At 49.6% G+C, this 22,902-nt stretch overlaps 2 protein-coding genes and 1 non-coding gene across 3 annotated transcripts; all 3 read left to right on the top strand.

The window, feature by feature from the left end:
- Positions 1-3,534: 3,534 nt before the first annotated feature.
- AtWU_t94 lies at positions 3,535-3,606 on the top strand. The gene has a single exon. It is a non-coding gene; the product is annotated as a tRNA-Glu (tRNA).
- An 11,558-nt stretch (positions 3,607-15,164) lies between these two features.
- On the top strand, positions 15,165-17,371 carry AtWU_04001 (MFS transporter; the record flags this gene model as incomplete). The annotated part of the gene is made up of 3 exons (XM_035499112.1): positions 15,165-15,258; positions 15,572-16,487; positions 16,558-17,371. The coding sequence occupies 3 exons, from the start codon at positions 15,165-15,167 to the stop codon at positions 17,369-17,371; spliced, it is 1,824 nt and encodes a 607-aa protein (XP_035355005.1).
- Positions 17,372-19,340: 1,969 nt separating this feature from the next.
- AtWU_04000 (positive regulator of purine utilization) lies at positions 19,341-22,676 on the top strand (the record flags this gene model as incomplete). The annotated part of the gene is made up of 3 exons (XM_035499111.1): positions 19,341-21,582; positions 21,635-21,687; positions 21,741-22,676. 3 exons carry the CDS (start codon positions 19,341-19,343, stop codon positions 22,674-22,676), a joined length of 3,231 nt encoding a protein of 1,076 aa, XP_035355004.1.
- Positions 22,677-22,902: the final 226 nt, after the last annotated feature.

Here is a 22,902-nt window from a genome sequence, read left to right as displayed (position 1 = left end):
CTATAGCTCATTCTGGGATGACGGGGAGAGGCAATTATGCGAATTGAAGGGGTATTAATCAGCTGCGATGCATTTTCCTGCCTTGTTTCAGGAACTCAATAGCTTCTTGGGATTGGGATTGATGATGAAATCGGTTGTCGATGTCATGGCTCATGCCGCATTTCCAGCAAATCCGACCGGCACGTGACGTTATCGGCACCTGATGATAACAGTGTTTACTGTCTACAAACAAACATTCACATTCAATATGGATCTGTTTGCTATCTGCCATTGTCAGAATATACGAGGTCCATCTATTGTCTTCATCATGCATCCGAAGTCTACACCATTATTATTATCCAGATCTGACAGTCAACCCAATTCCAGGCAGATAGTCACAAACTAACAACAGCAGAACCAAAACCAAACCCATAACCACAAGACATACATACAGGAACTCCCAAGTGAACTGAAATTCCAGGACCATAACAGAACAAACTAAAACCACTTGAATCCCACAACCACCACAGAAAGTCTATACTCAACATACAGCAATCACCAAACTGACCATTCATCCAATTACCAACTCATCTGCAACCCCAAAGCCCGCACATCTTTCTCAGGACTGTCATATCAAACAAAAGAAAACCTCCTGACTCCATGCACCAATAGCTAGCTACAGTCAGCAGAGGAAAATATGCAACAGTATGTGTGTCAAGATTACTTACACTTACGAGTTTTAGTCAACGAAGAATGAAGGTTGGCTGGCTGTCTGTCTGTCTGAAAGAGCGGCCAGGCCCAACGATCAATCTTCACTTGTCTTGCACTACATCGGGCAGAACTTTTCCTTTTTGACGCACTCAAGCTGAGCTGAGCTGCGCCGGGCTGGGTCAGGTTGTGTCGGCTTACATTACAGATGCAGTGTGTGCGAGGGAGGGAGGGAGATGTGCACTGCACTGTGCTGCGCTGCCCTGTCTCTGTTGTGTTGCGGTGATATCTTGCGCGCGCATATATCGGCGACGATTCGGGAAGTCTCTACGGAGTGTACTTGGTTGGTGGGTTTTTTATCCTCGAGGGGGGTGTCTGATCTCTGATGTCAGGTTGTGGATTGGGGGTATTCGTATCTATATCGGCATTGGTGGTTATACCGGACTATAAACTCTGTTCTGGTATAGTATTTACTCTGTTATTGACAATTGAAGCAAGACACATTAGGCCTAGGCTACCATCTCCAAATAAGGAAGCAGAATGAAACCTTTGGCAAACTGAGACACGGGTTTATTTTCCCTTCTACAGACAGCCTACCATAACACCGACCAACGTTCACCAGCATAAGGGCGTACAGAAACAAACAAACAGACAGGCAAACCAGACGGGCAGGCAGGCAGGCAAGCAGGCATCAAGTCGGGCCACAACAACAGCAACTCAAGTAACCTGAATACTTATTTGATAGACAATATATCAACAAGCGCACCATGCGACATGCATAATACTCCCATCCCATACAGCAAGTATATCCCGAGGAATGATCGCACAATGATGCAATCCTATGCATAGTATACAGTAGACCGCTCAAATCTCACCGGGCAAATACCCAACTGGGCTGAATTGTAAGTCAGTCAGTCAGTCAGTCGGGCAAGTCAGGTGTTGTGTTACAGTATATAGCGGTAGCAGCTGAAGTACTTAGGTGGCAGCAGTGGTGGTTTCAACTGCAGGGCTAATGCCGCGCGGACTCGCCACACCCGGGAATTGGTTGAGTCGCATGGCACCATAGCTGTTGAGCCACATATCCTTGTGGTACTTCGTCTCTTCTTCCCTTGTTGCTGTTGGTATAGAAAGTGGTATTTTGGGAGTAATCTGCAGATGCAGTAGGGGTCATTGCTGCTGGATGGATGGATTAGTCGGTGCTTGGTTACTGTAGTTACTACTGTGTGCTATGCATCTATTGTGTAGACCCAGTTAGTTATTCATCATTCAGTTGGGTGTGTACCTGTATCTGCGATCTGGACCGATCCACAGTGGCGAAAGTGAAAGATAAAAATACTTCATATGAAAAAGAGAGTTGCTGAATTAGAAATAAGACTGCGTGATTGTGGATCGTGATTGAAGCAAGTCAGTAACTAAGTGGTCAGTGGGCTCTTCTTTGGACGTGTCAACTTTCTATTTTACCTTTCGGGGACCTGATCTGGACTGTCGGATTTAGTCAAATGTAGAATGGGTGTGGATGCGCTAAACTTATCGCAGTTAATAGATACTTGACTTGGCCTTTTCGTCGAGAGGGTGTGTGTGTGGGAGAGTGGAGATAGGACTTATGCATGGCTTTACATATTGTGGATATTCAGTTGTTGTGGACGCACTGGACAGGCTTAGATATTGGGGTGGTGTGTCCATCCATCTGTCCCTCGGACTAAATCAGTACATGCTGCTAGTTAACTAGTATCTACTTTGGTAGTAGATCAGCAGGGGGTGGATGTTGACGCACTCCTCATCCAATGAACCAGATGTCCATTTATCGCCGACCACACGACAAGATCTCCATCATGAAACCCGATCAACAAAGCAAACAGACAAACAAGGGCTCCATTCGAAATCTGGGTTATCATGACATCTCAGGGGGGAAGGAATAATGCTCCAATAGTGAGAGCCGGAGATGTCCTCCCGTCCCGTGTGGATGTATCAAAGAACCTAAAGTTGTGTAGAGTTCTGTTATTTCCTTTGGCGTGCGCGCGGATAGCCACTGGATGCTGTAAGTTGGGGGGGAAGAGAGCTGAAATGTGAGTGTCTACTTAGTCTAGCTGGTCTTAGTGTCCCGGATCGGATCCGGGTGCCCGGCTAGTTAGAATGCCTTTGCTTTTTGGACTTTTCCTGTTCAATGCTTCTGGGGAACGGAGGGAGGGGCGACTGGGAAATGGGTACTTTTGTCCGTTAGTGGCTGACATCCCTGCCCGAAGGATCGACTCGTCGTTCTATCCAGTCGAAGCTTACGCTAGCTTATCGGCCGCCTCATCTCATCTTGGATGATGCAGATGCAATGCATCCGGCGCGTAAAATGTATACTTCCAGCACCTCAGTCGATCACATGACGAAGGGGTGTTGTGTCTTCTGGGTCTGGCCATCCAAGTTTTGATTTAATAATTTCGGTCCAGAAAGGTAGCATTCTCCGGATCAGGTCCAGTTTCCGTGGTCCGGAATAGAGTGGGTGAGTCAATGGTTGGAAGCTGACAAGCACGGAATCCGCGGCGATCTATCCTGCACGAGCTGCCCTGGAATATATGTCTTTGCCCTAGGACACATTCCGGACCCGGTAGATAAGTAGTAATGCATTCTCTCAGTTCCTGCTCATCACCGCATAAGCAGGGCTGAGTAGATGCCCAGCTCAGTATCATGGTGAAGGCAGCCAGCCCGCAACTTGAAGGTGCATGCGGACAATTTCACAGTTAGTCCAATGCGTTGCCAGACTTGCGATGGAGGAAGGCGACACCCAACGTTGTCTAAATCTGACAGGCAACGGCCGTGAGACATATAACTAAAAAAGGAAGCCAGAATATCAAGTAATCCGATATGGTGTAGTGGCTAACATCGCCGTCTCTCACACGGCAGCCGGGGGTTCGATTCCCCCTATCGGAGCTCAAATTTCCTTTTTGATTTTTGCTTTCTTTTCATCTAGTGTCTCTCTATTCCATTTCTTCCCGCCCCGTTGTTGCGAAGAGATCGATAAATGATTCCTTCCTAGCGTCATTTCTTTTTTCCACTTGTTGCCTCGGTGGCGGCCTGTAGATTGACAGCTCGGCAAATATGCGACGACACGCCCGTTGGTCACACGTTACGACCAAATAGCGACCATTGGCAGTATTTTCCTGCGCGACGGCGCCTACCAAGTAGGCTACCTGCTCCCAGCCAGCCTGCGAAGCGGACTATAATTTCCCTGATAGGCAAAAGGTCCAAAGTACCGCAGGGAGATTACCCACCGTCACCACATTGTTACACTATCGGTGCCTGTCGCACCAGGGCCTCGCGACGAGAACTTGGTCAGGTGGTGGCCAAGTCCACCGTGCAAAGTGGGCTCACCGGCTTCGGTGCCGTATGTAGCACACCTTGTGATTTGTGTGACGTGAGCCCGGTTACCTCAATAGTAGCTGAGCATAATCTTGGTATGGCGAGTTGCACAGTGGGTCTTCTAGACTACCTTGTTTCCTGTAATGGCATGCCCATGCCGCTTCTCGATTGACGAAATGGAACATGGACATATCCACGACTGCATAATTCGTGGAGTTAAATGACCATTCGGGTTTATTACTGCACAGTGGACCGTCATTCCACGACCTACGATCTGCGAGTAGGATCATTATCGCAGAAGCTCGGTCGAGACACGGCAGATCATTGACAGGACTCCACCCGTCTAGATAGGCCTCGACCACCCAGTCGCTGTGCATCCCATGTGCAGACCTGGATGCTGCCAAAGTGACAGATCAAGGTCAAATCCAGAAATGACACTGGCTCATCTTGTTTCGGCACTACCATGCGTGGTGGGATGCTGTTCGCAGCAGACCGCCTGCATGACAATGCCATTGGCCTGGTTTGGGGTCTGTGATTGTGAACAAGGATGCAGTAGTTCGGCTGTCACAGGGATAGGCAGGCCCTTCTGCAAATCAGCGCCCGCGATCGACGAACTAGTCACGACGTCCATGAACAAGTTGAGATGCATAAAGTACCGGGCCATATTGCGATTTAAAGTTATGGTCCATTGTTGGCATCCCTGTCGGATACTACGGAATAGCGTACATACACTGTGTCGAGGGAGGAAGTCGAGGTAGGGGCTCCTCCTGTTGATGAATCCAGAAAGGCTAGATTCCGCACGTTGGGGCGAGGGACAAGTTCCCTCCGATTCATGTTGACAGGTACAAAGTACACAGTCGTAGACTCACTTACAGGGACTAGCCCACCTTGGCCTTGATATACAGCCGTTCAACTTGGTCTGAGGCTCCGCAGTGGATTCCAGAAGTGCAGGGATCTGAGCGAATGGGATGGGGTTCCTGGTACCGCCGGAAGGGGGAGGATGGGATTCCCCTGCAGCTCACATGATCAAAAAGAGGACGGCTATGATGGCTCTAAAATGGGGCGGAATGCAAATAGTGCGCCGTCTGAAAAAGCCAAAAGGCGGGAACAGGAAGGCGGAATCGATCAATCATGCGAGAGTCGAGACTAGCCGAGTGTGATTGGAGATCAGACCCATGGTCCTCGATTGTTATCCGTCGCCGCGGGACCGGATCCGCAATTCCGTTGGAGACGAAAGTCCTTCTTCGAAAGTTACTCCTTATTCAATCCGGGATTTAATTTCCCTTTACTGTTTAATGTGTATGTGAATGTGTATGTGGGTGCTGTGTTTGTGTGTGCGCTGACCACCGGTGCATCCTATCAAATGGTGGTGGATTTGGGGGTCAGCTTTGCCACGAAGACAGGAGGATAATGGCGGTTGTTGAGAACCCACTGACATGTGTAGGTGGTACAGGCATCTACCTGCCTACTAGAGCAGGTCGCCTACATACCGGAGTTCTTTCATAGGTCAGCATGAAGAGGACGAGTGAAATGAGTGGTTTTAGGAACCGAGACATGCTTAGTACTCTGTATCCGTAGGAGTAGACACATTATCCAGACTGAACCTTACTTGAGCCGTCGAGTCCGTCGATAGTTACGCCATTGTAGCGCCGCGTCCCCATAATTAATCCCAGCTGAAAGGATGCTTCCATCTCGCATTGCGATAGGTAGAGACGGATAGAAGACGGAGACTAGATGGAACAGATTCCATCCCGTCCCAGCTGATGCTGGATACTACTGTATGACACTTAATTAATTTAGAAAAGGAAAAAAGAACAGAGTAAGTGTAAGACGAAGACCGGCCAAGTCCGCAATTCCCTTCGCCCTTTGAAGGGGGGGCGCAATTGAGGTGGGGAAAAGAAAGCAGAGGGAAGGAAATGGAAAAGAAGGAAGGCATTTTTTTTGGTGCAAGTTGCCCAGCCCCGCTGGCTTAGCCACGGTGGCTCGATTTGCCAGAAGCCAGCGACGGGGAAGTACTATTCGCCCGTACTTTTGCCTCCAAATCCCTTCCGTCGAGCCGGCGTGTGATTGTGACGCAACGGCGAAAAGCGAGGAGGGAGAAAAAAGGATGAGATGAGATGCAATTCCCGCCCTTTTCTCGGGTTCGATGTTTCACATCCACCAAAATGTGCCATCCATCCACCTGACCGCTTATATGGTTTTATTGGTTCGGGGAGGTGAAGCCGGTTCCAGTGCACAAAGACCTTCGGTTCTGGTGGTGAACTAAAGGTACCTGGTGGATTCGTACCTCTCCTCAGCTCTATCTTTGGTCCGGTACTTCCTACCCGGTACTCGGTACCTTGGTTCGTTTCAAAGTCTATCCTACTATCCTACTACTCCTGACGTTGGAAGGGGGTTACGGAGTAGTGGATGAAGGTATCGAGGTGGACGAAAACAGCGAGGTGCTGGTCTCATGAGATAACTAGTTGTTCCATCTTCCAACCGAAAGGCGGGAAAGACTGCGGGTCTCTATTGGCGTTTTCCTCCTTTCTTTCTTTAGATTTCACACCATTCTCTCACTTTCAAAGTCTCAAAATTCCGTTTCCGCTTGGCTCTCTGACTCGAACTGACTGCGTTGCATACAGGTAACGTATGCTGGGTAATTATCGGCATTATTTAGCGATTAGATAAAGTAAGACCGAGAGACTCCGAGAATTAACATAGATGCAAATGCAACCACCGATGGAACGGATGCCTTCAAAGACACACTCCATTTACTCCTAACAGGGAAATCCCCAGTAGGTTGGTGGTTGACTGCGTATGACCTGCGCGGTTCCCCACATCGATCGAACCGATCATGTCCGTAATCCTGACAGAAGACAAGGGATCCCAGCTGAGAGACACTCCAGGATCTCAATTTTGGATCACTATTTACTGTATGGCTTTTCAGTCCTGCCACCGTCGTAGTAGTAACTACTAGTCTACTTACTGCTGGGGGCTTCTTTGACCCGCCACAGCCGCAGTCACGCTGACTGCCGGTGTTGACCGATCGAGCAATTGTCAACGAGTATCTTACTCGATCTTACATTATTGTTCAGCACCAATGGCATGATGCACAATAATTTACGCTGACGTCAACTACTCCAATAGGGGGGTTTTCTAGAAGCATTCGATACATCTGCTTGACGAAGCATCATGTAGTTAGTGACTGTTCTGGGAGGGGGGGTGGACCGTCTCTAGTAGTCGGGTAACCACCTCAATTACTATGAAACATGCGGCCATGCGCCGACAGTACCGACTTGACTTAGCCTAAGTCAGGACGGAACCGACATAACTAACTAACTGACAGACTAGTAGTTAGTTACTTTGTATTTATCGGGTGATCCGATCATGATGGAAGGCAACATCGAGAATGACCTAATTGAGAACTAGACGATCAGCAGGAAAAAAAAAAGAAAAGAAATCCAAACAGTGTGGGACTGGCAAAGACACTCCGAGTCTCATCCGCCACAGTATAGGATTCCTCAAGGCTCAAGAAGCGGACCCGACACTCTGGCGCGGGAACTGCGCCTGTAAAACGATCCACCGCAGACCGGAAGCGGGTGGCTTGTCCCTCCAAAGCTGATTCCAGGTGGGCCGTGGATCCCGAGAGTTGGGAGGGCGCTACGGAGGACTACTCAATACTCCATACGGAGAAAAGTTAATGGGATTCGCTGAAGCTTTGAGACATGTGCTGGGTCAGAGAGAAGGAATCGCGGCAACGTAAAAATCGCCCCGCGAGCGAAACTCAAGAGTTAGGAAATGTAATAGAAGAAAAAAAAAGGAAACGAGAGAGAAAGAGGCTGGAAAGGTATGGAGCAGAGACCTGCTGATAGAGTCAACGTCATGCGCCAGTAAGCCATGCATCGATGACTAGATAGAGTCCCATGCCAGTAATGAAGATGCTCAATGCTGAGTGTCGTTGCAGGATACTGAACGAATCGGAGAATAGGTGGGTTAGGTGATAGGGAGGCATAGTAGAGTTGATGTATTGTCGTTGTGATCAGACTGACAAGATCACTAACGCAAGACGCGATATGCTGCTTAGAGGGACAGACATACTCCAGGACAGCCTCTAACATCCTCTAACATCCTCCCGCAATACCGAAGAAGGATTATTGATGGTCGATGAATGGGCAGATGTTACGGTTCCTTTCCTTCAGCCTGGTTCTGACACCTCTCCCAACCATCCACTGCAGCAAAAGCGATGTACCGCGGGGCAGCCCAATGCCCCGCCGGTGCGATAACAAGAGGCATGGGTGTATGCCACCAGTAGCAGCAATCAATCGACCTTGCATGAGGAGTTGATCTAAGCCCAGCTGTCAAAACGGAAAACTGCTTCCCGAAGGTTGTTGCCAGCTGCCCTCCTGGCTATCGTGGCTGTGTATTGGATCAGCTTGTATGTGTAATGTTGGATCGCTCACCGTAAGTTTCTCATTGCTCCCTGCAAGGCGGACCAGGGCTGCTCCTGCTGCTGCTACTGCTGCTCCGTGAACGATCCCGAGCCAGCCAGGCATGATTCAAGCAAGCATCAGCGACTGCCCGCGCTTGGATTTCTGCCCAAAGCACAGCAGAGCGTTATTCTTCCTTTCCCACCCCCCCGGGGGACGGGGCAGCTGACCTATCGCAAAGGTTCTTGAAAAAATTAAAGACACACGAGGACTGCAGTAAGTAGGGTAAAACCGGCCAGGATCTTTGACAGACGTTGACAAACAAAGCCTGTCTGTCCCGCATTTGGTGGCACAAGGATCGTGATGCAGTCAGTGGTGATAGTTATCGGCCAACAATTTAGGCGGTCCGTACCCAAGTTACCCAGCAGCCTGCAAGCCCCTCCTCTCTCGGCTCTTCACCGCTTCCTGCCGGAATTTTCCTCTGTTTTGTTTTGGCGGTGGTTCAATTCAAGTGGTGAAGTGGGCAGTGACCGACGCTTTCCCCCTCTCTCCTCCCATCTCAGCTGGCACAAAGTTATTGCACCTGCAGGGCAGCGGCATCAGCGGGCACAGCACCACACACCGATGTTCCTCACTAATCAATCATCAACCTTTCCTTCCCTCTATTACTACTACCAACAGCACATCATAGTTGCCAATCATGACCGGGAACTCGTCGCCAGCTCCCATGCAATTAGCCTAGTTACAAGTATACACAAGTATACTAGTGGCCAACTGTTGCTGCTAATCATCTCAGGGTCTTCCCCCCCCCCTCTCGATCCACCCAATAATTTAGACTCGCCCGTGCTTCATTCAGCTGCGACGGGTCATGCTCACATGATGCACAGCAGCACGTATGTATCTGCTAAGAGACTAGGCGCATCGCGATGACATTTCACCGTCCGTTTCCTGTTTTCCTCCGAAACGTCCGAATGGTTATCAAGCTGGACACGATCGTGGTCACTCGAGCTAAGACCGCTGACCACTCGGCCATCTCCTGTCCAGTATCATGGTTTTTGAACCGACGCCATGCAGACACCGCCAAACCACGGGCCGTTTGGGTTGACGGCTCCTTAGCAAATCCTTGAAACCCAAACGAGGCACGTCGTCGTCTTTGCTTGTCAGGGAAATGAGGGGTAAGCTCCATCTTACTGGATGCAAGTAATGCATTCAACTCGAAAAATTAATCCTGCGACAGCACGTTGTCGCGAAAATCCCTAAATAGCCCAATCGGGATCCTCAAGGAAGCACTCGTATTGGCTTTGAAGACCCGACCCGACTTATCTTCGTTCGCATGCTCTCTCGGGTTGCGTCTCTCCCGCGTGGTATCTAGTAGCTAGTAGCTTGGATAGGGTTTCTTCTTCCCTAGCTGCTCCTTCGTCCGGCTCCTCCATGAAGCCGTCCGGCGGATAGAATTCCTACTGACTTCCTATACGTACGTATTTTTGGCCCAGAGCAACGGGGTCATCGGGTTTCAACTCGGCGGGGGGTGTTTCCGGATCCTCCCCATTGGCTTTGTGTACCAAATCTATCCCCCTCACCCCCTTTTTCACTTTCTTTGATGATCTGGTAGAGGTCAGCGGGTTCAGCTGCCTGCTACTGTCCGTCTCAAGTGGAATGACGTCGTCTGCTGCTCTGCAAATGCCTTTTGCTGAGCTGCCCGAGTTTATTGTCCGCCCTTCATCTTCTTTCCTGCTGGGCGGGCGGATGCTAATGGTCGATCGTCCGTATCAAAAGCGCCCCACTGGCCTATTCATCATGATGGTCAAAAGATCACTTGCAGCTCGCAAGCTTCCATTGTTTTTCTCCCCCTCTTCTTGACCCTCATTTGGCTCGCGTGGCTCCAGATCTCAACCGCGCTAAGTCAGGCACTATGAGATCCACAGCATGGTACTATTTACCTTATGCAGCGGTGGGTTTTTACCTGTTCCTCTCTCTTCGTTACCAAATACCACGTAATATTACATACTTGGTACTAAGTAAGTAACTTGGGCTTGTTTTTCACCCCCGCCCGCCCTTAGCGTTACTTTTATGTGTTCATGGAGAAGGCAGGCTACTACTTACTACTTTTCGGAATTAACTAGAAGACATAACGCGATCACAGTTGGCCAATGGCATTATCAGAGGAGTAAAATGACCAGTAAGTATCTTTCTAAACCCACCCCCCCTGGTCTGTCATAGTAGGAAATTTGGCCATGTCACCCGGAGAGCCTAAAGAGAGCCACGCGATTTGGGAAACAACACCAACGGCGGCTAATACTTAGCAGAACTTAGCTGTGGCTAGGTAACCTCGTAACTGGGGGATGGAGGAGAAAGACAGACGGACAGGACCTTGAAGGTTGCGTCGTCGGGTGTCAGGCTCATTAGCCTCATACCATTAGGTACCAGGAACTTACTTTTCGCATTACCCGCCGTTTCAGGTCTCAATTAAGAGGTTCTCCAAGCAACACGGGGAAAATCTCGAGCACTAGCCGTTGGACTAGTAGATAGAATGACGTCAAAGGAATCCGAGAAGGGATTTTACTGGGGACCCAGAGTCTGCGACGATGTCCATCACTCCACAGTCATCGGCAGCCCCAGGGATGCGTGGAATGATCTTAATGGGATTTACGATTGGTATCCAAACAAAATGCAGTTCGGTCAGTATGGACACCATGATTACTTACTTACTTACTTACTGTACACTTCCGTCTATCCGTTGGGACCGATAGCGCAGAAAAAAAAACCTTCAAACAAGATAGATAGAGTTCGGCGGGAGCTCCAATCAAACCCCCGTGATCACCTGCTGCAATGTTGTTCGCCCTCCTCGCTTCTTTGGCTCTTCGATCCTTTCTTCACATCGGAATTAGTTACAAGACAGGCCTGCCCTTGTTACTCATCCACACACACTCTCTTTTTCAGTCTCATTCCTCCAGAATTCCCCAGGTACTGTAAATGTCACCTACCAATCACCAGACAAAGCTAGTATGCCCTCTAAAAGATCGCATTAGAGTTCCGGGGCATTTGCTCGAGAAGCCGAGCGGTCATCACTTTGTAGTGGTTTATAGCATGGCTCGATCTACTCCCTGGGGTCATGAGCGAGGTTGGTCAAGTTGCTTGTTTGGGTACGGTATAACACCGTGGCCCTCGGATTTAGTCCATTTGCTACTTTAGGTGCCGAGCTCAAGGACAACACGCCTCTATAACGAGGGACACTTATTACTGATTATTACAACGATCATACAACCCTCTAAGCTTGTGGGCTCCTTGTATGTAAGCAACTAACCATGGGGTGAGAAGTCGCAATCCGTCTCTTAGTAAATACTAATAGTACTAGTAGTAGTAAGTAGGCTCTCTCTCTCTCTCCTTTTTGACGGGTGATCGCACTAAATGTCAATCGGTTTTCTCCCGATCACCCACCCCGTCTTTTGTCGGTCCACTTTCAGTCAAGCGATGGAATAATAGCGTCGTTTCTCACCGTAAGGGCTGGCTGTCGATTGCTCACCTCCCGCTTGCCGCCAGTCTTATTATCTGTCCCACTTTGGTAAATGGAGGATGATGGTATCTACTCTCTAACTGTGTATGGTCCCGTGTGCTGTGTATGTATGTATGTATGTACTATGTATGTGTGTATGTGGGCTTTGATTTTATTTCCATTCCCCCAATATTTACGCTGTGCTTTCTTTTTCACCTGTTCCTTTTTTTTTTTTGCTTGCTCCGCTCTCCCATCAACTTCCCTCAGCGATCTTCTTTCTTCTCGTCGCTCACTAATTACCCACTTCGCCAACCCCTCTTTTTCGCCCTCTCTTCTTGTTGCTTTCCCTTTTTCTTATCTTCGTTTGGCTAATCAGTATTATGCCCACAGCTTTGATTTTCCGCTCCCCCATATCAGATCACCAAACCCTCAAACCTGTCTAACTTACTGTACACTCTTTGATTTCTTGGCTCGACTTGCCGATGTGTATTCCTCCCTGATCTTGCACGATTCACCGCTTCTTACCATTAAGCAGCCCCCAAACAAGGCACCCCCGTTTTTATTGTTAGCTAATCGTCCATTGTAGTCCAACTGACTGCTAAAGTACAACCTTCCCTATATTTGATGTTATTCTGCTTCCTGATTTGTAATACCACGGTAGCTTGTGCTGTTGGATGTTGTCATGATTAGCGTAGTTCTTTGTTTGTCCAACATCAACTACCAACAACAACTACCGAGTGTGGACCTCAGTTCGTAGCACTTTTGATGCATACATTTTCTTTTTTTTTCCTTTTTTTAAATTTTTTTTGTAATTTTGTGGGCGATCCCCTTTTTACCTGATCCGTCAACTGATCAAGCATGAGGGTGGGAACCGGCTGGCTCTTCCAGAATTCCGCTCCTGTGGATCAGGCCGAAGGGAGGGAGGGAGGCAGAGTGAGAAAGAAAAAAGACATTTACTTTGTGGAGGGACAGCAGCTTCCCTAGTGTAATTACAGCCGCACATACACTCTCACTCACTTACACTCAACTCACTCGCCATTCAGTTTAGCCATGATAGGTAATCCCCTTTATTGAGACTTGAGAGGGGAGGGGGGGAGGCGGGCTGGTCACTGTGATTGAAAGTGGGCGGAGGTGCTGTTAGATCTATCATCTCACTAAGTCACACTAAAACCAGACTTCTGGAAAGCCGATCATCATTGCCTTACGGGCCAATTTAGCGCGCTCCTAGCTACTCAACTACTCACCTCTGACTGTTCCCCGGAGCCCGGGGCTCAGGTCCATGGGTCCTACCGGTCAATCTGCGGCGGCGGCTCTGGAATGGGGCAATTTGCGGTTTCTCGCTGTGTCTCTCCTTTTGCCTTTTTCTCTCCCTTTTTGCTTCCTTTACTACTATTATTTTTTTTTCTCTGTGTTTATTATTTTTATTATTATTTTCCTCCCCATTTTTCTTGATTTCATTTCATCCTGGAGTATTTTTTTTATCTTTCCTTTTTCGTTATTTAACATTTATTTTTTGTTCCCCAATATTTCCTTTTTGCTTACTTTAGTTTAATCGTCTTCCCCTTTGAGTGTTTAGTGTGGTCTGACAGTAGGTCTAGTTGATGGATACATTTCCAGCTCCGATCTCAATCTGATTTTTCCCCTTATGACATTATTTCTGTTTGATTCGATAATGATGATGCTGATTATTATTCCTGGCTAATATTTGCAATCGGGAAAATCACGGGCTGATTTATTTTTTTTCTCTCTGTGCTGTAAGGAATCAAAGGGCCATACCGCTCTTACATGGGTAACCGGGCGGTTTCCCTCTGGTTCCCTTTCTGCCCGGACACGGCTGGGACGTTACTGGCGAAGAGAAAAGAGAGAGCGAGTAATACTCAAGTTGTAACCCAAGGTGGGAGTGAACATGATGTATGCCCCGTAAGTACGTAGTACCTGAATGGAGAGAGAGAGTATTGTTTCGCTTCTGCTATTGGCTCCACCCCTTTCTCGGATTCCGGTTCTGCTCTGCTGCTTTCTCTTTTTCCTGCTACTTTTTCCCTTTCCGCCCACCTCAAGTCTCTTGTGGTGCCCCATTATTTTGTCTTGTTGCCTTGACGGCCGTGTCAGATGGTTCCGATCCATCTCTCGTTCCCTCCCCTCCGCGTAGTCCACCCGCATCATACCTTAAAAAATAAAAAAAATTCAAAAATCGAAAAATTGGATTTTTTTTATTTTCCCTTCCCTCGAGAAAATGAAATAATAACAATAAAATATTAATCATGCTAATAATGAAAGTGGATCCCCTTATTCCTCAGCTGTTTGCTGTCGACTGCATCCTGCATCCTTTTGTACAGCTGTAACCGAAATAGGCTTGCTCCATTGTCCCATACTTACTATCTTGAACCGTTGACGTTTTAGTCTTTTCGCCTGATCACATATCTAGGTAATCCACTGGAAATACTTCATTTAATTCCCTGCCCGTCCAGATTTCTCCTTTTATGTGACCTTCCCTCTTCTCTCCGCCATCTTTCTTAAATACAATCCACTTGCCTCCGTGGACTGCAGCGCTTTCTTTCTCTTCTCCTCTCCATCTGTTGCACTCCGCTACTATATCTGCTACCTTAGTACTACTTACCCATTAGCCCTACTCTCCTACCACCTCCACCCGCCAACCCATCATCATTATTACCCTTACACACACCCTCAAGTGAACGACGACGGACCAGCCTTTCTACTTCTACTCCTCTTCTGCTTCCAACTTCCTCCCCCTTGTGATTTTCTTTTATCACCGTTGGGGTTCCTCACCACTCAAAGTTTGCGTCATTGGATTCCCTTGCAGTTACACAGTCTAGCCGTTTCTCGGGAACAAGAAGCACGGAAAATAAAATCCAAAAAAGATTAAAAAGGATTTGCAGCATCGATTGACGACAGGGGGGTAGAAATGTTGAACCCCCTTTAACAAACCGAGTCCTCTTGTCTTCAGTCCAGCGATCTTATCATCATAACATTCCCTCCCTTCGGTTACAGCGGAGATTCCAGCCGAAGACACATTCCCCGAAATCATTGGCCATTGGCCTCGCATATTGTCTTGCTCTATATTATTATTGCAAGAGACGCAGGCCGATATCGCCCTCCGTGTTTGATCTCGAAGACTTCACGCGAACAACAAACACAACAACAATCTTCAATTCTTCTTTCCTTCTGTTGAGCGAGTGAACCAAGTGGGTGACCGCTCAACCAACATCATGTTCAAACGACCGTCATGTTTACAAGGCCGGCGGCATGGTGAGGGCAACGGTGATTGGACCGCCTTCCCTGTCCGCCAGCTCTTTGTGCTAGGTACGTTTTTTTTTCTACTGGACTGACTGTTGTGACAATTCCTTTGCGCCCAATTCCCAACCGTGATCGTGCATATGGCAAACAGGAATTTGTTTGTCCCTCGGCCCATTACTTTGTTTCGTTGTCAATCACTTGTTATTCTATTTCATTGTTTTTCTCTATTTTAGCTTTCTGTTTGGGTACCTGATTCCTGCGCATGCACGCACCCCTCTTTCATCTACTACTACCTCTTATTGCATGTTCCTTCACCCCACGCAATATCATACTAGTACTATTGGCCCCGCGATCCAATGGAGACTGACAGTGATACCAGCACTATGCCGCATCTGCGAACCAATCGCGTTTATGTCCATATTCCCCTATGTTTACCAGATGGTCGAATCGTTCCACGTAACAGATAACGACCGCAAGATCGCCCTGTATGCTGGAATGATTACATCGGCCTTCACCTTTGCAGAGTTCTCCGCAGGCATGTTCTGGGGTCGGATGAGTGACAAGATTGGCAGAAAGCCTGTCCTCGTCATGGGCTTGATTGGAACTGCCATTAGTATGGTTGTTTTCGGGTTCGCTCCCAACTTGCCAACTGCCATGATCGCCCGGGCACTGGGAGGCCTGCTGAACGGCAACATTGGCGTGCTTCAAACCACCGTTGCAGAGATCGTCACTGTCAAAGAGCACCAACCCCGGGCCTATTCCATCATGCCGTTCGTCTGGTGCCTTGGGTCGATCATCGGGCCTGCTATGGGTGGTGCGTTGGCACAACCATGCGACAATTATCCCGGATTATTTCAACGTGACACCATCTTCGATCGCTTTCCGTTTCTGCTGCCCAACCTGGTCTGCGTTGTCGTCTTAGTGTCCGGCATCGTTGTTGGCCTGTTGTTCCTGGAGGAGACCCATCCGGAGAAGAAGCACCGCCGCGATCCCGGCCTGGCGTTGGGCAATTGGCTCGTTGCGAAAGTCTGGGGTTCTCCCGAATCCCTCCCGGAGCCCACGGACGCCAAAGCGGAATTGACCGGAGAGGGAGAGTACTACGACTACGAGGATGTTCCTCCGCCAGAGTACAGAAGCACGGAAAGTTCGCCTCGTCTGGGTCCGATGAAGGAATCGGACAACCTGTCTGCGGATGACGACATTGAGGGGCAGATGAAGGGCGAGCCGTGCGCAACTCCCAAGGCTTTCACCAAACAAGTCATCTTCAACATCATTGCCTATGGCATTCTTGCATAGTAAGTCCCCTCTCGTTCCCCACTTCCCTTCCCCCCCGCCATTCTTCAGACGCTGACTTTTGCACAACAGCCACAGTGTCTCCTTCGACCAACTCATGCCCGTCTTCTTGAGCACCCCCAAGTCGGACGACGATGTCGTGCTTCCCTTCAAATTTACCGGTGGTCTGGGACTGGCTACGAGTAAAATCGGCTTCATGTTGGCGGTTCAAGGCGTCTATTCCATGATCGCGCAGCTGTGGCTGTTCCCATTCGTTGTTCGTCACTTTGGAACACTGAGAGTTTTCCGTTTCGTGTTGCTCGTTTGGCCGCCTCTCTACCTCATGGTCCCTTACCTTATCCTCCTGCCCGAACAGCTCCAAACTGCCGCTGCCTACGTCGCTTTGATCAGCAAAATCACGCTGCATGTCATCGCATTCCCTGCTACTGCTATTCTTCTCGCCAACGCTGCCCCGTCCTCTAAAGTCCTCGGTTCCATCAACGGTGCGGCCGCCTCGACAGCTAGCTTGAGCCGCGCTTTCGGCCCAACAGTTACTGGCTTGCTTCATTCTAAGGGTCTCGAAAGTGGATACTCCGTGCTAGCCTGGTGGGCTTGTGGAATAGTGTGCATCCTTGGCGCCATCGAGAGCTTTTGGATGGAGGAATCGGAGCGAGACCAGGACGTGGAGAAGAAACCCGAATGCGATGGCCCAACTTCAAACCGCGACTCGTTGCGGGGTTCCTTCACTGCAGGCAAGGAAGACGGCTCTCCCGAGGAAGTGCGGAGATTGCTGTCTTCGGCGCGCACCAGCATCGATGACCTGGACGTTCCCAACGTGGACTTAATGCAAGCCAACCTGAACGTCACTTCCGAGCCCGAGCCTGACAAGTCGAAGCTCAGCCAATAGACCTGTCCGACTCCTGTTTCATTATCGCGAGAAGCACTGTCGCTTCTTCTCGCACCATTGTCTTTTTTTAAAACTACTCTTGCTTGGAGGCTTATTTTTTTCGCTCAAATTCGCATTGCCTTGCCTTTGCTACTTTTGCTTTTGTTTGATTCTTGGCTCATATTGGGTGGTATAGCCTGACTCTTTTTTGTTTTTGTTTTTTTTTTTTCTTGACTTTATCACCCATGATTTCCTTTGCTCTCCATTATGTTTTAGATCATGATTTCCAAGATTGGGCGATGGCGCAGTGTATAGACTGGGTGCATATGTGACAAAAGCATGAGGGCCGGCAGTTCTGTCTTTGATTTTGGGGTTACCGCGGGGATTCATTGGGCACACATATGATTTCATGCATCTGGGAGGCTCGTTGTCATTATTGCTACATTTAACCGCACTATTTGCAGAGAAAGAAGAAGAAGAAGAAGAATTCATTGCTGGGGGCAAGGTAGAGAGCAGCAGCATCTCTCCTTAGCCCTGTCGATTTAAAGACATAACACAAAGTTTCTTGAACTGTACTTGGTAGTGTTCACATCAATATTCTTTAGTAGATACTGGCAATATCTTCGATAGTGATATTGACCTGCATGCTGGTACTATTCGTTGTACCTTGCCCCTCCGCTCGGTCGTCGGGGTCTGAGTGAGTTTTCCTCGAGGCTCTGACTGAGTAATGCAACCTTCCCCTCTTCCGACTAGCCACGCCTTGCAGCCATGCCACCTGTAGTAGTGCTGTCGCGTCCTCTGGTAGTGCGGGGGTGCAGCTGAGATCAACGAGGGGAGGGGGCTGGTGGTGGAAGGGTACCTAGCCACCATCCTTCCAACTAAACTGGCTCTAAGCGGTCATTATAAGAGCTCGCGTAGGAGGAATATGATCTAGGATTTGACCCTGAGTCTAGCGCACAGCACTACTGCATTGCTTCGAGTCCCGTAAACTGCGATCTTCTGGATTGACAGGAAGTGGAAGAGGTACCTATGAACCGTAGTGCTTCTCCATAGTGAACTAAGTAGCTACTTAGCTAACTACTTGTTAGTTCCTGGGACTGACAGGCCGCGGTTCGGATGACAAATTTCATCCGTGCCATGGCCCCAGCTTATCAGTAGCCAATCAGCACACTGTGTCATGGGGCGGTGTCACGTGGAACAAGTCCAGTGGTATCGGTATTGTCACCACCTCAGCTTCGGACAACTTCGCTTCAGCATCAACGGTGAACCTGGAATCTGGAACCTGGACTTGGTTTCCCTCAGTGCAATTCTTGTCATTATCTATATCGTTTACTTGACATCAATTGCTGCGTCTACATTACTGTCTTAGCATTGCCATGCTTCCCTAGCTGACACTCTTTGACTGACATACGTACGCCTCTCACTACTGATACTAGTGCCGGCTGGCGGCACTAACCACGATACTAAATGTTCCTACCTAGGTACCGGACCCAAAGGTGCCCTTCAAACAACTCCACCAAAATTTGCCCTATCTTGACTTTTGATGCTTGCTTTTTCTCTTTCTCACTCATCAGTCGTCCATAATCCAGCCCGTCCTTTCACCCCCCCCCGTCTAGCCTATCCGCGTTTTCCTGCTGCGACCGGTCTCCTCCGTCATGCGCAGCGACTGTGCCCTCCCGTCCAGATAATATCGCCTTTCAGTCCTGTCGGATCGCGGCACTAACGAAAAGTCCGAGCATCGGGACAGCACTGGCGAGTCAGCCCTCCGTCGAATCGCTGTCCCCGGATATCGAATCGGATACCCCGGTCTTCGAAGAACAAAGGCGCAAAAGCAGAACATATTAGCGCATGGGGGTTGTCTTATCATGAATGCTGATTCGGTTCTGGGTTTCCGGTACACCATCTCCGCATCTCGCTTGTCCGATTCCAAATTCTCCCCTCCGAGACATGGTCGCATGTCTACTCGACTCTTCTGCGTACCCTTCTCGTCATGCTGAACCCTGATTCTCCTCCTTCGCCGACCTCCATAGGGAGGAAACGTCCGCATCCGCCTACCGAGCCTGCCTCCGTCCCGCCAGAGCCGTCGGCGCAATCTCACCAGCAACAACAGTCAGCCACTGACGGCCCTGCGACTCAGTCCGCCGCCGCCGCCGCTGCCCCTTCTACTTCCAATTCATCCTCGTTCCGAAATGTCTCCGCCTGTAATCGTTGCCGTCTACGGAAGAACCGATGCGATCAGAGGCTGCCGCGATGTCAGTCCTGCGAGAAGGCTGGCGTCCGATGTGTCGGATATGACCCGATAACGAAACGCGAAATCCCTCGCAGTTATGTCTACTTTCTTGAGGCCCGTGTGGCGTATCTGGAGAAGGTATTGATAGACCATCAGATATCCTACAAAGACCCTGTCGCATTCGACGAGGAGGAAGCCGTGAAAATCGAAACTGGGATTGATACTGCGCCGGCCCCGGCAGTTGGCTCAGAAGGCTCGGTTCCGGCGGCCGGTGATGGAGCCAGCGGCTCGGATAATAACGAAAAGTGGGTGAAAAAGGAGAAGGATGGACTCGTGCTAAGAAGAGAAAAGAGCGATCCCACTGGTCAGACTTCGGAGAACAACAATCAGGACTCGCAAAAGGAAGACAATTGGCGCATACATAATCTGGTTTCGAACATAGGCATGGTGTCTGTGCAGGGAACCTCTGATCCCCGATATTTGGGCTCTACCTCTGGTATCTCGTTCGCTCGCGTGGTTTTTGCCGCCGTCAAGAGTTCTGTGCCGGGGAATGTTGCAGAGCGCGGGCCAATGCGCCCGAATGAACGTCTGCCGCATAGTGCTACGGGAACAGGTGGAAGTAGCATGCGTGATTCCTTCTTTGGATTACAGACCAGGTCTATGATGAAATGTGCTGCATTCCCGGATCGAGAATTGGCTGAGAGGCTGTCCAATCTCTATTTCGAGCATGCGAATCCACAAATGCCCATTTTGCACCGGGCTGACTTCATGGAGATGCTTGATCGTACATACTCGCTAGATGAAAAGAACCGCTCCCCTCGCAGTCTTTACATTCTCAATATTGTATTTGCCATTGGTGCTGGGATTATATTCGAGGATAAGCCATCCTCTGATGAGAAGGAGGATGGTCGCGACCACTCTCCTTCGGCTTCTTCCAAGCGACCCCGGCTTTCAAGCCATCAGCACCAGCCGGAAGAGTATCATGCCTCCGCAATCATCCATCTGGAGTCTTTCCTGGGTAACACTGCAGCCGGGGATGGATCTGGTGCTCTGGAAGAACTACAAGCTGTGCTTCTCCTCGCTAGTTTTGCCCTTCTGCGACCTGTGGCGCCTGGTCTCTGGTATATTGTTGGTGTGGCAATGCGGCTGGCAGTCGATCTTGGCTTGCATTACGAAGATGGAACCGACATTGACACGCTCGGGGAGGAATCAATCAACCGCGCACCCGGGAAGAGTGCAGAGAAGTCCAAAGCGCGAATCGACCACCGCGAGCTTGGACGTCGGGAATGGGTACGCGACCTACGCCGCCGGTTGTGGTGGTGCGTTTACAGCTTCGACCGTTTAGTCAGTTGCTGCGTCGGCCGTCCGTTTGGGATTAGCGATCAAGCCATCAGTACCGAGTTTCCATCTCTGCTAGAAGACAAATACATCACCAAGTCTGGAATTGTGACTCCCCCCGAGGGTGCTCCGAGTTATAAGCACTCCGCGCATCATTACTTCAAACTGCGTCTGTTGCAGTCCGAAATCCAAGATGTGCTGCAGCATCAGCAAGCCCGGTTCGTTCGACAGAGAGCCCCATCTGTGGGTAGACGACATATTCGCCCCGACATCTCCTCCCCTTTCCTTCAAGGCTTTGATTCGTTCCGTTCGTGGCGTAGAGACGTCCATCGGCGGCTTGTGGAGTGGCAGCAAAGTGCGCCCACGCGTCGCGATACTGGAGTCAGATTTCCTATCGAGTTCCTCGAGTTGAACTACTGGCAAGCGGTGATTATGCTTTATCAGCAAAGTCTGACTGTACCAGCTGAATTGGCGGATGAGATGATGCCGGCCGAGGATGTGTCAAGCCCGTCCTTCTCTAACGTGGATGAGGCAGAAGATGAAGATGATATCTACTATAAGGTAGCAGAGGCTGGACAAAAGGTGATCCGTATATATCGTCAGATGCACCGGGTTCGGTTGGTCAATTACACGTATTTGGCTACTCACCACATCTTCATGGCGGGTAAGTTATCTAGCTGACTTGGCTGTAGCGTATTGTTACTGACTTCTTTCAGGCATTTCCTTCTTGTATGCGATCTGGCACTCTCCTTTGGTGCGCAGTCGTCTGGTATGGCATCCACTAATTATCTGTCTTTTTGAGATCATTCTAACCATCCGCAGACCCTTGACGAAGTGGACTTCACCGTCCTTGCGGCCACATCCGTACTTGGCGATCTCATGCACAAGTGCCCGCCCGCAGAAGCCTGTCGTGATGCCTTTGAACGTATGAGCAAAGCTACGGTTCAGATGTGCTTGTCCACCACCGGATTTGGTTCCCAAGTAGACCTAACCCAGGCACCATCCCGGAGCACACAAAGACCGACAAACGCGCCACATCCAGACCAGAGCAGACCATATGGGAGGTATGCGCAGGACCCACGACGTGTTCCGGCCCGACGACAGGGACAGGGCCAAGGCCAACCGCGGCCATCGCGACCAATGCCACGATTCGACATGAACCTCGGAGACCTCTTCAACGACAACACAGCCGTCCCAGAACGCCCCAACAGTGGACCTAGACTGCCAGGACCCTATCCCGTTCGACCAGACTTCCCCGAAGCCTCTACTCCTACACCCACTTTCCCTCCCGATCGGACGATGCGGCCACATCCCCCGCGAACCCCATCAATGGAATACTATCCTCCCTACGAGACCACCGTATCTCCACAGCCCCAACTGCACCAGCCATACTACTACGGCAACTCCCCCCAACAGAGCGCGTCGCCAAACAGCGTCAATGCGAACCCACCCGCCACCCACTACCATACCCCGGAGAACGAGCACCCACCTTCCGGTTTGAGCCTAGATTTTCTCGACTTCGACCCCACAGCCGCTGAAGGCAGCCACATGGCTGGCGGGTCGGACGGACAGGGTGAATATGAATTCCAGGCGATGCCGTCATTGGGACATGGCGTGGGCCACAGCGTTGGGATTGACCTGGGCTTCGGCATGGCGATGGATTTCCAACATGATTGGAGCGAAAACGCCAATTACGATATTTTAGAAGGTTACTTTTTCGGTGGGGCAGGGAACGGACCATCTGGGGAAACTCAGTAGATATTATTTTTTCGCCATGTGGTGGAAGACATGAGGATGGTTGTTTTATATCTTTTTTACTATACTTTCATGTCTATACATTTCCCCTGGGTGATGATGTGAGAAGAGAAGAGGGACTGGATGATGGACGACTTATGAAAAACTTAACTTTGCCTACTATTTGTACATGGTTAGTTACGGTATATTATTCATATCATATCATATTCGTTAATAGTATTATAGCTAG

Source organism: Aspergillus tubingensis (genome assembly GCF_013340325.1).
Source record: "Aspergillus tubingensis WU-2223L DNA, scaffold_6, whole genome shotgun sequence".
NCBI lineage: Eukaryota > Fungi > Ascomycota > Eurotiomycetes > Eurotiales > Aspergillaceae > Aspergillus > Aspergillus tubingensis.
This window is presented reverse-complemented; position numbering and strand designations above follow the sequence as displayed.